General features: G+C 39.0%; 1 protein-coding gene across 1 annotated transcript in view; it reads right to left on the minus strand.

Annotated features, from left to right (window-relative positions):
* Positions 1-16,852, minus strand: part of ANGPT1 (angiopoietin 1) — a 1,835,232-nt gene that overhangs the window by 678,890 nt on the left and 1,139,490 nt on the right. The window contains exon 5 of the mRNA XM_044065710.1: positions 5,003-5,124. Within this exon, the coding sequence (XP_043921645.1) occupies positions 5,003-5,124 (122 nt within the window). The remainder of the gene's footprint in view (positions 1-5,002; positions 5,125-16,852) is intronic.

Raw genomic sequence — 16,852 nt, forward strand, 5'->3', positions numbered from 1 at the left:
CATGTTTCAGGAACAGCTCATTTGATAGCACTTTAGCATTTCACTATTGGTTTGTTAACAAAATTTGTCATTTGCCTGCTCTTTTGGTGGGGGTGGGGTGGGGCAAAGTTGCATTTCCGTTTTGGCACAAACAAGGATATTACAAGAAAACACTTCTACTGAGCCAGTAAAGGAGGGATACGGATGCACAATCTAAAGTTAAGTGCTTTCATTCTTTTTAATAGAACTTCAGAACTTAAAACTGCACATTTTCAATCAAATTTAAGAAGACAATCTCAAAATCCCATGATTAGTTGTTCAAACAACAACACCCAATATTTTTACCCATCCAAGAATTTTTAAGACAATTGAATAGAATGAAAAAAATGACTCATTCATATAAATAAACATTAACTATGTCTCACAAATCTAAAGTGGCATTGCTGACAAAAAAAAAAAACATTTGATATTTACACTGTCATTTAATCCAGGATGCTTGTCAGCCCTTTGTTTTACTTGCCAATAAGATTCTCAGCACTCAAGCCAAATTTTATTTTTCCCAGAAAACGCACTCATATCAACAGCTTTTAAAAGACAAAAGCTGAACTTTTTGAAATAAGAGCATGCGCTAGCATGTCTCAATAAAGCATTGTTTAAATTCTTACTTCTGATTGCCAAGTTGTGTTCATAAATCCTGCGAGAGAATTTCATTATATTTTTTCCCACATAAAAAGATGAGCAGGATTCACACTGTGCACAGTACACAAATCCCTGCTAGCTGCAATCAAAAGTGTCAGTGGAGAGAAATGAAAGGTCATGGGCTTTGACATAAATGCTTAATGTATTGCAGATGAACCTATGTCTGCCTCATTTAAATGTACCCAGAAGCAAAACAACTACTTCACTTCTTTGATTGTTTATTTTCAAGCCATTTACTGAATCCAAAATAGCATGTTACCATGTGTGCATCATGCTGCAATGCACACACAGTGTAAAGGGACTGTGTAGGGTTTATTGAATTTGGCTGACTGTTTTAAATGAGTCTGCTATTGACTGTCCAAGCTTCAAATAAACATGGATGCAAATGACTTTCTATGTCTTAAACCTGGTAAGACTAGTCTACCAGTTAATGAATAAATAAATAATAATGTAAACAAACTCAGGAGTTGGTTACAAAGCAATTAACGTACTGTCATTTCTAAAAAAATCCATTGTTCAAATTTTGGTGCTCCTAAAATACTGAGGGATGTCCTCATTTTTTATATATATGACTCTATGGCCCTATATATGAAATCCATAGACACAAATATTTTGGTGTTCAATTCGACCTTTAACTCACTTTCAGGCACCAAGCAGAACATGTACACAATGTTATCATGAATTCAAACTTTTATACATACTAATCATCTTTGTTGCACCTGAAGCTAGAATACCATTAGGTAAAATCCTTCTTATCCAAGTGAAACTTTGTCCTACTTGAATAAGGTCTTAAGATATTTACATTCTCCAAACTATGGTGGATGAGTTGCAAATCCATCTCAGTTTCCAACCAGTATGAACACAACAAAGTGTAAAGACTTCTCATCTTCTCTTTGTTGATGATTTAATACTGTATAGCTCATCAGATGATGAACTGAAAGCACATCTGCAAGTTGTAAATATTTTTTCAGATGATATAAGAATGTCCTTTGGTCTTGATTAATGTGCAAAAGCAACCTTTAAAGCAGGAAAACTGCAGCACCAAGAAAACATCAGTTTTGGACAAGAATGTGATATAAAAGAACTTGAGCAAGAGGGAATGCATAAATATGTCCATATTTATTAAGGATATCCACACCTCCAAGCTAGTTGCTCAGCATAATGCATCCGAGATTATCCAAGTTCAACTAACTCTGGGCAAAACTGCAATCCAGATTGTAGCTTGCTACAGACCCCACACCATGCCCCAGGATTCCCACTCCTCTTTTCTTGGTACACTGAAAAATATTAAGATACAACCGAACACCCTAATAATGGGTGATTGCAACAACCCCATTAACTGGGAAAACTACTTGTGTATCAACTCTTTTGCTCAACGTTTTTTGGAAATCATCAATTCCAATGCCTTGGATCAACTTATCCACATCCCCACCAGGGGCAGCAATATCCTAGACCTGGTCATCACCAACATGGGCGACCAGTGTTCTACACCAGAGGTCAGCTCCTTATTGGTCAGATACGACCACTAGCTAATCACCCTAGACATCCACATCCTGCTTCCACCCCCCATTAGGAAAACAACCGTAAAGAATTTCTCCAAAGCAAACCTTACGCTTCTTAAGACAGAAGTGGCAAACTTCACGACACCCATGCAGATGGACAATAGAGGTACGACTACTGAGTCCTACACAAATGCACTTTATAACCACTTACACAAGTTCATGGAACGTGCTATCCTTAACAGAACCAAGAAACAAGATGCTATCCTCCAAAAAAAGGAAGCCAATCTGGTGTACTTCTGCCATAAACAAACTCTACAACAGAAGAAAGAAACTGTTACAAAAAAGAGTAAAATCCCACGACTGGAATAACTCCCTGGTCACCCTCAGTAAGAAGTTGAGATCCCTCATAAAATCCTCCAAAGCTAGTTATGAAAACAAAATCACCACTGATTTTAAAGACAACCACAAAGCATTCTGTAGCTATGTCAAGAATCTCAATGGCAACACTCAGATCTGCTCTGAGTTACAGCACAATGACACTAAATATACAGAACCAACTGATATTGCCAACATCCTGGCAGATAGGTTGAGTGCTAAGTTTATCCCCCTCTCACCCCCTAATGGGCCCATCTTTATGCTGGGAGAATGCAAAATTCCTGTAATCATGGCTGTGCAGGTAAAAACCTCACTCTCCAAAGCCAAGAACACAGCATCCATAGGACCTGACAACATCCCAGGCTGCCTACTACATGAACTACAAAATGAACTGGCACCCCACCTACATACCATGTTCAATCATAGCCCCATCTCAGGTTTTGTGCCCATTGAATGGCGCACCCACTCCACAAAGGGGGGGGGGCACAACAGACCCCAGGAACTACCACCCCATTAGCCTGATGAGCCTGGTCTGCAAGGCCATAGAACGCATCATCATGGAACTCATAAACAAAGATATTGGAGATCTCCAAACTCTGGACCCCACACAGTTTGGGTTTGTAAAAGGCAGATCATGTCTCCTAAACCTGATAGACTTCTTTGAAGCAGTCACTAAAGCCATAGATGAGGGTAAGGTGGTTCATACAGCCTATCTAGATCTCGCCAAGGCGTTCGACATTATCCCCCACTCTGGAATTATAGATAAACTCACTACACTAGGTATAAATCCCTATGTCACAAGATGGGTTGCCAACTGGCTTACTGACAGAACCCACACTGTGAAAGTAGCAGACTCCAAATTCAACTTCATGCAGCTGCTCTCTGCATTCATAGGGTTTACCATACCCCCCTTCCCTAGGTTCAACCTGACTCACATCCAGGGCTGGTAAGAATATTGAGGATACTGGTACAGTGTTATACTGCTGTCAGGCAGTGTACCCTAATTCCCACCCCCTCAAGGCAGTTTTGTCAGCTCTGCACTCATTTCCCTTAGAAGGCACGTGCATGCTTTTCATACATAAGAAACCTCCTGACTATGGGGCTCACCACACATGAAGCATGCAACTTGCCAGGTTCATACTCTACTGATTGCAGTGAATCTAGCCTGCCTTCCACCTTGCAGGATGGGTGAGCCAACATAGGCCACTCACTACAATTCCTCAACTGTGGCACCACCAATGCCCATGCCTATTAGGTTGTTTGGAGTGGCGTAAGTGCTTTATCCCTCCATGCCATGGGGCTGCTTCTTCAACTCTCTATCTTGTCAATACATACAAACTCTTTCATAAATTTTACCTTCTTAGAATTACATTTACAATTCAAATCCTGTAAATAAGCTCATAGTGAAATAATGTATACATTATGGATTTATTTTATTATAACTGTCAAACACTCCTGGATTAAAGATTTCTTTCATGACATTTTTGTACGTTTTTTTTTTTTGGAAGTTCATTGTCTAAGTGTCTCTACCTGTTGTCATGACTGTACAGTCAGCTTGATTTTAAAAATGATTGTCTTCATGTGTTTGTCTGTAATCCTGGGCTGAACCAGAAAATGATCTACTGAGATCAGCATTCTACATTGTTTAACAAATGTAAATATAACAAAATAGAAATATAAATGATCATCATAAGACTAAGGAACCTTAACTTTAGGAAGGCTATCCTTTTTCGTAGCGACTGATGAAAAGAACGTTGCTACAATTTCAGCTGCAAATTGTACTCTTCTTCTTTTCCTAGATCTGTCTGTTAACTTCCATAAATTCTTAAACTAAATGCTTTATTCTTGCTGTGTGAACTTAGTAAGTCTTGTCATAGTTACATTCTTAAAGCAGTATAAGGTCTAATTGCAAACTTCTTAATTTCACTGTATTCTGAAAGTATGTACTGTATACTAACTATTTTGTGACAAGTTATGCTGCCATCAGAATATTATATACTATTTCTGACTTTATTTATTATGTATCTATGCAGGTGTATGACTATGGCTTTTGCCATGGTCATATTTAAAAAGGACTACAGATAAATCCAAATGCCAAGTTATGATTGTCTTTATGGATCGCTCCAAATATTACGTCCATCTAACTAAGAACAAATTAGGAAATTCAGGATTAACATGGCTAGGCTTGTAAGGGTTTTTAGGGCCGTTAGCCTAGTAACCTCCTATGAAACTATAAAAAAAAGCAACTATGAAATTAATTAATATACATATTATAAGATATTTAGTAAAACATGCCAATCTGTATCTAATCAAAATTCTTGTATTTTCAAATGCACGTATATTCATGTAATTTAATACAAGAACCTACAAGAAGCCATTTAAGTTTTAACAAAAAGAGAAGAAGCATCAGGTTATTTTTGCAGTGAGTTTCTGTAAAATTGTTCTACCTTTTTTGGCTCCAACACATTGCCGATGTAAATAGTATAGACACCACTTTTGTTAAACCCAGCTTGGTATAATTCTGCACAGTCTCTAAACTGTTCATCTAGTTTTGCCTTGTTTACGATGGCTGTCAAGAAAATGAAAAGAAGACATATCTATTAACACTAATAAAACAGTCATGTTAAGTTCACTTGAAGTGTTTTCACAGACTGGCAAACTGCTTCTTTGAAAAAATAAACAAAACATCCATTGTACAATAAATCCATTATACAGTATTAAGTAAAAAACAAAAAGATAATACACATCTTGCTTGCTACTTTGCTTTATTTAACAGTTTGCCACACTACATACTAATTTAGCATTGCAGCTTATACTACTAATTTTCTAACATCAACTCAGGGAAAAAACACTTTCATAAAAATGTATCTAACCACTATGTTACCTTTCTAATGTGTCCTTCCTATAATTAAAATGTCTTGAATTGTTATTTTAAACTACTAGTCAGTCATAAATTGTTTTCTTCAGCAAGAAAATATGAAGGGAAAACTCAGAAAAGTCTTTTTAAACAGACAGAGAGTACTCTGCAAACACCAACCATTATGATACAATGATGACTATAAAAATGTATCTTTGTCCTGTGCCTTGGAAATAGCAAGATATTGATTTTGGTTCTGTCCTGTAGCATATGCAATATGGTCTGAAGCCTACATAGTTTCAACCTGCAAATAGCCAGCTCTGACACACTGCTTTCCTTTTTGTTCTGATCTAAAAACTATACACTGTTACTCACACGCTACACAGAGCGGGGTACTCTCCATGAGCTAGGAATTAGAAGAGAACACAGGGTACAGTACTTCCCATTGTCCATGGAGTAGAAGATGACACAGACTAGGGTACTTCCCATGGTCCATGAAGTAGAATATGACACAGACTGGGGTACTTTCCATGGTCTGTGCATTTGATTATGACACAGACTAGATTACTCCCCATGGTCCATGAGGTAGAAGATGACACAAACTAGGGTACCTCCCATGGTCAATGAAGAAGATAACACAGACTGATACTTCCCCATGATCGATGAAGTAGAAGATGACATAGACTAGGGTACTTCCCATGGTCCATGAAGTAGAAGACAACACAGACTAGGGTACTTCCCATAGTCCATGAAGAAGAAGATGACACAGACTAGGGTCCATGAAGTAGAAGCTGGCACAGACAGGGTACTTCCCATGGTCCATGAGGCGGAAGACGATATAGACTAGGGTAATTCCCATGGTCCATGAAGAAGAAGATGACATAGAGTAGGGTACTTCTCATGGTCCATGAAGTATACGACGACACAAACTAGGGTACTTTATGTAGATCAGAGTGTGTGATATACCTTTAAGAAGCTTTCCAGTGAGTCAGCACATGCATATAAGTACTGAGCATGTCCAAGCAACAGTGCCATTTTGACTGAGCAGCCAGTGTGTGAGCAGGCAAGTATGTAGTCAGTCAGATAGTTCATTTGAGTTTAATGTTCCTGCCATCCATCCTCATGTATTTGTATACAATACACTATTTAAACAAACACCCGAGCCTTAAGTCTTCTTAATGCACATAAGAAGAGTGACATGGTGTCAGAATAGGATTCAGAGTTACAGCCATGAGGCTACTGGTTAAAGTTAGAGGACTATACAGGATTGGATCATCCCTACTTCTCAAACAACTCACAAAACAGGACAGAAGCAAATTCCAGGTACTAAAACTTGTTTAAATGATTTTTTTTGCTACAAATATAAAATGAAGCAGTCAGACTTCTCAGAATTAATTTCTTATTAAATGAAATGTCCAAAACTGTGACATATTGATAAAAATATTCAAAATAGTTATGAGAATGTCTGAAACAATATATGAATTGCATAAAATGAACAAAAAAGGGGGAAACAACTGTACGTTTTCACTATGTACTACTTTTTCGTATTAACTAAAGCTATTCAAAATATCCATAGTGTGCAAAGTGTTTGCAAGTGTGTGCAGTATTACAGTGCAGTTATTTCACAAAGTTCAGTCATTTTAAGGCACATTTTGCAAAGTATAGTTAAAGGATATTTTGCAGAGTACTGTATTTTGAAGAGTTTATTGTGCATTTGAATATTATTACATGTACCTGGTGTGTGTGAATATTTGAACATAATTACAAGTGGCAAGATTGCATTATGTTTTACTATAATTTGTGGGCATGACAGAAGGTTTTTGCAGACCCAGGGCCGCACCACTTGTGTTTGATAACAATATTACAGAAAATTGGAGAATGTTTGAGCAGGGATACAATATTTTCATACAGGCTGCTTTTTCTGGTAAAAACACATATGAAAGCATTTATTCTGCTTAATTTAGCTGGTTCAGGAGTCATTGAAAGAGAACATTCATTTGTGTATGCACCTGCTGTGTTTGCAGGGGGGGGGGAAGACTGCCATATAGTGGTACTGGCTAAAACAAGGGAAGACCGAGAGTGCTTAAAATGTAAATTTAGAGAAATGTGTAACCCCAAATGAATATTACAATGGAAAGGCACTTACTTTACACAAGGGATCAAAAGCCGGGTGAAACTTTTTGCAGCATATATAACTGAATTGAGAAACAAAGCGAAAATGTGCAGATTTGAGAGATAAGTTGATAAAGGACGTACTTGTGTGTGGTATTAATAATGACACAGTAAGAAAGATTTTGGTTCGAGACAGTGATTCGACATTAAATAAGGCATTGAGATTTGTCAGATATACAAGTTTACAGAAAAGCACACAAGCATGCTTACAAATGAGAATAGCTGTGGAAGGCACAGTGACAAAGCTCAAGTTGATAGTAGAGAAACAGGTCCAAGCACATGGCAGCTACTGCAAGTCCTGTAACAGTCCCAAGGAAACCTAGAGTCAAAGCCGAGCTACACAAAATGATGCAGTGAGGAGTAATTTGTCCAGTAGAAGAACCTACTTAATGGGTATCCTCCATGTTAGCAGTTTATAAGAAAAGTTCAGATGATATCAGAATATGCATTGATACAAGATATCTCAACAAAGCATTGAAAAGGCCTCATCATCCGGTATGCACAGTTGAATAGGTTGCTGTCCTGCTGTCAAACTCCACTATTCTTTCTGTCTTAGACGCAAAGAGTTCATTTTGGCAAATATTACTTGACCAAAAATCTTCATTGTTAACCACATTCAGTTAACCATTTGGAAGATACAGATTTCTGAGAATGCCATTTGGAATAAATTATGCCAGTGAAGTCTTTCAGTGTGCAATGAAGCATATTTTTTCAGGCTATCCATGTGCTATTATACTAGATGATATTACAGTAGGAGGCAATTGTGAAGCTGAACATGACAGAAACCTCAGGAAAGTTCTGGAAAGAGCAAGTCAAGTGAATCTTAAGCTGAATCCTCAGAAGTACAAATTCAGGCTATGAGAAGTTACTTATATTGGTCACTTGTTCACCAGTTCAGGCTTACAACCAGATCTTTCCAAGCAAACAGCAATTCTCGAGATTATATTTTTATTTTTTTAACATTTGTTTACCAGGAAAGTCTGACTTGGAATGAAGCCAATTTTCAGTGGAGGCCTGGGGAGAAATGCTCCAGATGCATGTCTTTATAACATGGGAGGAAACCAGAGCACCCGGAGGAAACCCACACAAATGCAGGCAGGATGTGCAGACTCCACACAGAAGGTGCAGAAGGCACCCCAGCCAAGAATCAAACCAGAGAACCTCTTGCTGTGAGGCAACAACACAACTGCTGCACCACTGCTCCATCTGAAGAGATGCCAGCTCTAGACAACATCTAAGCCTTACAATGTTTTCTTGGCATGGTCAACTATCTATAGTTCATAGTTCATAGTTTAGTACTAAGCTAACTGCCCTTGCGAGCCATTTTTAAGCCTAGCCAGTTATCCCTTGTGAGACTCAAACCCTGCACCTTGTGTTTGTAAGGCAAACACCTTAACCATTAAGCCACCCTCCCAATCTATTTAAGCCAACTTTCAGCACCGCTAAGAAAGTTGACATGCAAAGATGTAATTTTGTGATGGTTAGAACAGCACCAAAGAGTATTTGATGTCCTGAAGCAGAAAATTGCTAAGCCACCTACTGTCAGCTACTATGATGCTCACAAACCAGTTACTCTTTCCTGTGATGCTTCTAAATTTGGTCTAGGTGCAGTCATTCTTCAAGAGGGTAGACCAGCAGCCTATGCATCGAGAACAGTTACTTAAACTGAGATGTAGAATGCTCAGATTGAGAAAGAGCTTTTGGCCATTGTGTTTGCACATTCAAAGTTTCATGATTATATTTATGGTTGACCTATCCAGTCTGAAACTGATCACCAACTTTAGTCACTATTTTGAGAAAGCCTATGCACACAGCTTCAGCTAGATTGCAACACATGATGCTCAAACTGTAAAAGTACAATTTCAGTCTTGTTTACACAAAAGGCAAACTTGGTGATACTTTATCCAGATCAGCCAAAAAACACAAGGCAGCATAACAATGAGCAACTTGATTTTGAGGTCATGGTACGGAGAAATTTTTCTTCCACACATCTTGATGAGCTCCAAACTCACACAGCATCAGATCCAATTCTCCAGAAGCTCAACCACTTTATCAATTGAGGATGGCCTTCAAAGCAATCTTGTTTACCAGTAGATGTGCAACCATATTTTCCATATACAGATGAGATTTTGTCAGACAATGGTATCATCATGAAAGGTCCTAAAGTGATTGTTCCAAAATCCTTGCAACAAGAGTATATCAAGATCTTGCATTGTGGCCACCTGGGAACTGATTCTTCCAAAAGAAGGGCGAGAGGTCTAAAATTTTGGCCTTCTATGTTAAGAGATATTGGGAAAGTACTTTCATCTTGTTCACTGTGTAATAGTACAAAGACACATTAACACAAAGAGCCACATCAGCTAAGCCAGATTCCTGAACTACCTCAGTCGACAGTAGCCACAGATATCGTTGAGTGGAATGGTCAACATTACTTGGTGTTAATACACCCTTTTGGTTCAAGATTGACCTACTTCCCAATAAGTTGAAGCAACATTTTTCTGTCCATGGTAGTCTGTACAGAGTTATTTCTGACAAAGGTGCAGAGTTTACAAGTCAGCAGTTCATGAGATTTGCAGAAGAGTGGGACTTTGTTTATATTACATGCATTCCTGAAGACCCTCTGTCAAATGGTTTGGCTGAATGTGCAGTTCAAAGTGCAAAACAGCTGTTAGAGAATTCCAGATGTGAAAATACCAATGTTTTTCTCAACTTGCTGAATCTCAGAAACATTCCTCATGATAAACATCCTGGTTCACCTGCCCAGAGACTTATGTCGAGACAAACTAGAGCCACACTACCAATCAGTAGTAATTTATTGGTTCCAAGTGCTAAGAGCAACAAAGCAGAAAAAGACCAGCTGTTGAAAAAGCATTTGTCCCAGAAGTCTTACTATGATAAAACCAGCAAACCGGTCAGTTCTTTAAAAAAAGGGGAGATAGTGAGGATGCAGACATCAAAACGTTTTGATTGCATCGGATTCGTGAAAAATTTGTGTCAAGAGCTGAGATCGTACATTGTGGAATCACAAGGAATGGAATTCAGACAAAATCGGAAGCATTTGTTACCAGTGTCCAAACCAGTGTTACAGCTTCTTGCCTGTGACAAAGACTCCATTTCTCAGAGAGATTTGTCCAATGTTCCTGTTCCAGAGAACATTCCATCAGCAATCCCTGTTCCTGAGAAAATCCCTGAGACTCCTCAAGCAGAACATTCCCCATTGACTGTCCCTGTTGCTAAAGCCAGTCTTAACTATTATGTCACCAGATCAGGTCACATTTTGAAACCTATTTCCAGATATATGGCAACATGGACATGACTATTCATAGGTTCATAGGTGTGTACTAGGCTAACGGCCCTGGAGCCTATATAAGCCTGGCCCAAGAATATTCCCTGGCATCATGCCGCCCAAACTTATTTCCCAGTGCCCCTGTCAAGCAAGGCCACTGAAGTGATCCCCGGGGTGAACTTCCTATTGCCCATCCACTTGTCAAGATTTCTCTTAAAGAGGGCCAGTGAAGTGCACTGCTTGACGTGAATGGGAAGTTTGTTCCAGAGTATGGGAAGTCTCTGGGTTAGGAACCTGTCCTTCCAGAATGTTCTGTTTATTCTGGTAATGAGGTTAAGGTCCCTGGAGCATGTGGCATGGAGGGATTGGGATTTCTTTAGGTGTAGCATATCAAGCAGCTCTGGGTCAGACATGGCCTTGTAGGTCAAACAGAGATCACCTCTAAGTAGGTGATAGAGAAAGAGTATAGCTGGAGTTTTTTGAGTCTGTCCATATGGGGCATGTGTCTAAGGCCTAAGATGCTCTTAGTGATGTATTTTTGTGGCCTTTCCAGTTGTTGTAGGTGTCTAGTTAGGTACAAACCAAATGGGGCATTGTATTTTATAATAGGTGTAATGAAGGACGAGTAGAGAGGGATTATGGCCTCTTTCTTCCTGGATGAGAACCTTTTTGTAATGTGATGTGCCACATAGAAGGACTTTCTGACTATAGTGGCAATGTGGTTATCAAAGGAGAGGTTGCTGTCAACCTATGTCCCCAGGTCTCTTATCACACCTTCGGCGTTTAGTGAACTACCACCTATGTGGTAGTTCATGGGCACCGAATTCTTCCCAAAGGGAATGACAATGCACTTTTTGGCATTGAGCTTAAGGCCATGGTTCTGGCACCAGTTGTTTTTTTTATTAGTGTCTGTATAACTGATGCCTATTGAAATGTCATTGTTTATATGAGACAGCTCAGTAAAGAGGGAGGATGTACATCAGAGTGTGTGATATACCTATAAGAGGCTTCCCAGTGAGTCAGCACATGCATATAAGTACTGAGCATGTGCAAGCAAGAGTGCTATTTTGAGTGAGCAGCCAGAGTGTCAGAATGCAAGTACGTAGTCAGTTAGACAGTTCATTTGAGTTTAATGTTCCTGCCATCCATCCTGATCTATTTGTATAAAATAAACTACTTAAATGAACACCCAAGCCTCAACGTCTTCTTAATGCACATAAGAAGAATGACACTTCCCATGGTCCATGAAGCAGAAGATGACACAGACAAGGGTATTTTCCATTGTCCATGAAGTAGAAGATGATGCAGACTAGGGTACTTTCCATGATCCATGAAGTAGAAGACGACACAGACTAGGGTATTTCCCATGGTTTGTGCAGTAGAAGAAGCACTGAATATGATCTCTTCTCTGTTGAATGACAGTAACTGTAGCCATTGTAGGTAGGGTATCGCTATGGTGCACTGAAGCATTAAATACCAAGCTCTCTCCATATTCAGTGATTCAGATGCCTTTGGAGTTATGATCTAGATGGCTGGGATGTAAAACCATATGTGTTATAAGGTTTATCATCAAAATTGTGAGTGAAGGTTTGACGACCATGGGATGTCGAAATTTGGTTGAGTGAATCAGTGTTGTCGAGCTTTCATTTGTGTGAGTCCTGGTTCAGTGAATGCACTGTGCATTCGCACATATGTAGTCAACCTTATGACAAGACATTGTGGTACAGTGTGGAGGAGAAAATTTGCCCTTTTTCCCACTGTAGTGCAACCTCGGAGTTGGAGTATGTAATATGTGGGGGGTGCAGGGGGGCACAGGGGGGATTGCCCCCTGCATAATAGTTATGTCATGTGATGTGTAGTATCCAACTGCAGTCTACAGATGTCAAGAAAGGTCAAATTCACTTAAGGAAATGTGTTTGTGACATTCTGACCTTTTTGACATTCCGTTTCGAATATGTGTGTCAATATTTCAGGTTGAAATTTATTTTGAACGTTGACTATTTGAACTGTGTTATGAGAATGCCCTTAATGTGCTGAAGATCATACCACTTTTAATTAACAGACTTTGTAATAACTGTTCTCAGTGAAAGATGAAATAGTACACCTGGTCATACTACTATCAGCGTTATGGATTCCTGGCTATAATATGCAGTTTCAAAATAGGTGTTTTTTTTCCCCTGCTGAATAAGCTTTGCCTATCATACAGCCATTTTTCTATCATTGTATTACCTACACAATGTTTTGTCAGCATGGGAAAGCAATCATAGAATAACTGTCTAGATTTTAGCAGGGATGCCAGAACCAAAGGTAAAGCTGTCCGTTAAAGGAAATGCAAGTTCTGCCACATTAAAGGAACAAAAGGATGTAATTATAATGAAGGATAACATGACAGAGTGACTAAGATACCACATTACCAAGCTTGGCCATTGTCAAGGTTTTATTTGTAGTGGTTTTAAATCTAAATACCACTCACATAAATGAGTTATGTGCAGAGTAGCACATATAGTTTTAGCAGGTATATAACAATGGGCAAATCACAGATGTTCACCATTTTCCCCACAATAAAGATATTAGCAAGTTATACACAAAAGTCCACTACCTACTTCTTTTCTCAGTGAAGGGTAGTGTGAATGATACGTGTGTCTTGGAGAGAATTGCATAACTCATTACATCCAAGTGGCGCCTGCAGGTGCATGTGCAGTTAACTCCTACTGCAGCCTCTAAGCGACAAATATTGCTTGTTCTTATTTACATCAATAATTCCAAAACCATGCTATGTACAAGGTTTTAAAAGATTTCATCTTAAAGGGCACACAACAGCAAACTTGACTGCATTAATATTTGACCTCTGCCTAGTGCAGGTAAATAGATATTAACTGTTGTTTTTATGATATTAATTTATATAGATATAATGTTCACATTTTTCTAAATATCTCAGCAACCTTGTAACATAGACAGAACTCCTTAGCCGTATTATCACATATTATTGCAACCACATTCGAAGCAGGAGAAACAACTCATTTATAAGGCCTTCTCCTGCCTAAAAATGATGTCAAAGTTACTTGGGAAGTGTGGCGCCTACTCGCTTATAAAACTGAAGTACATTTTTACTTCCCTGTGTAACAGTACTGTTTTTTACAAATTATGAATACAAGATATGACAGTGGCAGGTGTCCGCATGGGGCACCCTGAAGCTTGAGTTTAATTCATCTGCTACTGTTCTACCCACAACTGCACAGCAACAAAAACAGCAAGACCCGCTGCTGTTGGGCACTGGGTAATTTTAAATGCTAGTTGTCTTGTGCAATTGGGAACCGTCATTCATTTCTGAAAGGGCACTCCTCATGCATTTTGTGTGTTTACAATGAGTCTGCACGTATAAGTAAGTACCTCTGTTGCATCGTGTCCCATTGCCCATCCTTAGTTATCTGCAGTTACCAGCTGAGACTTGAAAATCTGAGGGAGACAACCAGATGTGTGTTCGGACTTTGTACCTGATTTGGGGGAATCACTTAAATGGTAGGGCTAGAAACAAGGTTTTCTTTAGTAAATGTCCCTGCTTACTCATTTCTGACCGATTATTGCCTTCAGAGGTGACAACGGTAGAAAATCACTGGTAAAGGACACTACATGGGGAGAGGCATTTTTCCTTTATCTCTCTTCAGGGGTAACAAGCAATGTCACAGAACAGTAGTTAGAAGTTCACTCACCCTCTCTGAGGTTAACATTAATCGTTTCACGAAAACATTGCAAATTATCCCAGGCTCACAATGTGGTTGCGATAATACGTAAGTACCCCTTAGCCTCATATGAAAGCTTTTAGCTCCATGAATAAAATGCTGTTGACAGTATGTGTGTAACTTGAGTGGTTGCTGAATTATTATAAGTTGTTTACAAAATATTACAAATGCAATAGTAACTGTGTTTACTGTGATTTATAAAATTTGGTTTAAGACTTAGAACCTAAAGAATACTACCACTATAAAAATACTTTGTGCTGAAGAGTTTGCCATTTATACTTCTTTCATAACCCCTACGGTTCCAGATATATGAATATTTGTTTGAAATATCAGGGCATAATTTGATTCTGTCAAAAGGCTTAGGCTCCACCCACTGGAAATTACAGTGCAAACTTCCAGAGTTCCATTGGAGTGAATGAGATAAAGTCACGCTGACAGTAACTGATAAGAATGAGACTAAGAATGTTTGTGTGTGTGAGTGTGTGTGTGTGTGTGTGTGTGTGTGTGTATGTGTGTGTGTGTGTATGTGTACATATATATATATATATATACAATATATATATATATATATATCATCATCATCATATATGTATATATAAACACACACACACACACACACACACACACACACACACACACACACACACACACACACACACGCGCACACACACGCACACACACGCACACACATGCACATATATTAAGACCAACAAGATCAACCAAAACTGGTCGATCAAAAAAAAAAATTTAAAAACAGCCATTTTTTGCCTGCCTGCCCTCACAAATGCCTTGCTAATTATATACACCAATTTTGACACTATCCTTCAGCATAAAAACAATGGCTATCTCTTCTCTGCTACTTTCCTAGACCTATCTAAAGCATTTGACATGGTCCCACACAAACAACTCATCTCTGTCCTCAGTAACCTATCCTTCTCTCAATCAGTCACCAACTGGTTTCAGAGTTACCTGTCTGACTGCCAACAGTCTGTTGTATGGCAGAATGACATATCTCCCCAACTACCTGTCTCCATAGGGGTTCCCCAAGGATCCATGCTTGGACCCCTACTCTTCTCTGTTTTCACCAATAATCTAGCCTCTGCCACCAAACATGGTACACTCATACAATATGCAGATGACTCAACCATCATCTGCTCAGCCCAGTCCCTACCCAAACTGCAAAAAGTCTCACAGGAAACCTTTTCCTCTGTTGAAACTTGGTTATCCGATGCCTAATTAATACTCAACCCAAACAAAACTAAACTACTCATCTTCCAACCAACCAAACATACTCAAAACAACTCTCACTTTAACATCACGGCAAAAGACAACACCACTATACACCAAACTGAACACACCAAATTGCTAGGAGTGGAAATAGACAATAAACTAAAATTTGACATTCACATATCCATGACCATAAAAAAAGTACATGAAAAACTAGGAGCGTTATACAGAAATAAGCAACTTCTCACCAAAGCAGCAAAGATTTCAATAGCAAATTCCTACCTTATCTCCACCCTACTTTATGCCTCTCCAATATATACCAGCCTAAGGTAATGCGATCTAAATAAGCTAGAGACCTGCTACAAACAAAATCGCCAAATTCCCCACAGGGGCATCCTACAGTAGTCACCACTGTCTCTCACTTGCTGAACTGGGCTGGCTTGAACTCCCTCACCTCCTTCAATGGTATCAACTCTCACTCGCCAACAAACTAGTAAACCATCCACTAAATGTCCCATCCCTCCAGAATCTACTCCAAGCCTATCGCACCACCAGACCACTAAGATCCAGCAACAAAAATCACTTGCAGATCACTAAAGCCAATAACTCTGCTGGTGAAGCACTATTCTCTTGCACCATAGCCAAATTATGGAACTCCCTCCCACCCACAATTACCTCCATACCATCATGCACCCACTTCAAAACTTTACTAAAAGCACACCTAAAAACATGCTGGCTATGCCCTTGCAACTTCCACTCTAATATCACCTACCCCATCCAACCACTACCTTTCTTTCCACCCCACTAACTACCTTGATTATAGCAAGCTCAGATGCTCATAAGTCTAGTACTTATTATACAGCAGGAACTTCTCATTGTTACATTTGTTAATGCCTGTTATGTACTTCACAGATAAAGATTCTAGTTGTCTACTGATGTACTATGTTCTTCATCTGTAAATATGTTTGTAATTAATTGCTATGTTAATCAAATTGTTAATTGCCATGTAATCCAT

The sequence above is a fragment of the Protopterus annectens genome, chromosome 3.part0, assembly GCF_019279795.1.
Source record: "Protopterus annectens isolate FY-2018-M chromosome 3.part0, PAN1.0, whole genome shotgun sequence".
Taxonomy (NCBI): domain Eukaryota; kingdom Metazoa; phylum Chordata; order Ceratodontiformes; family Protopteridae; genus Protopterus; species Protopterus annectens.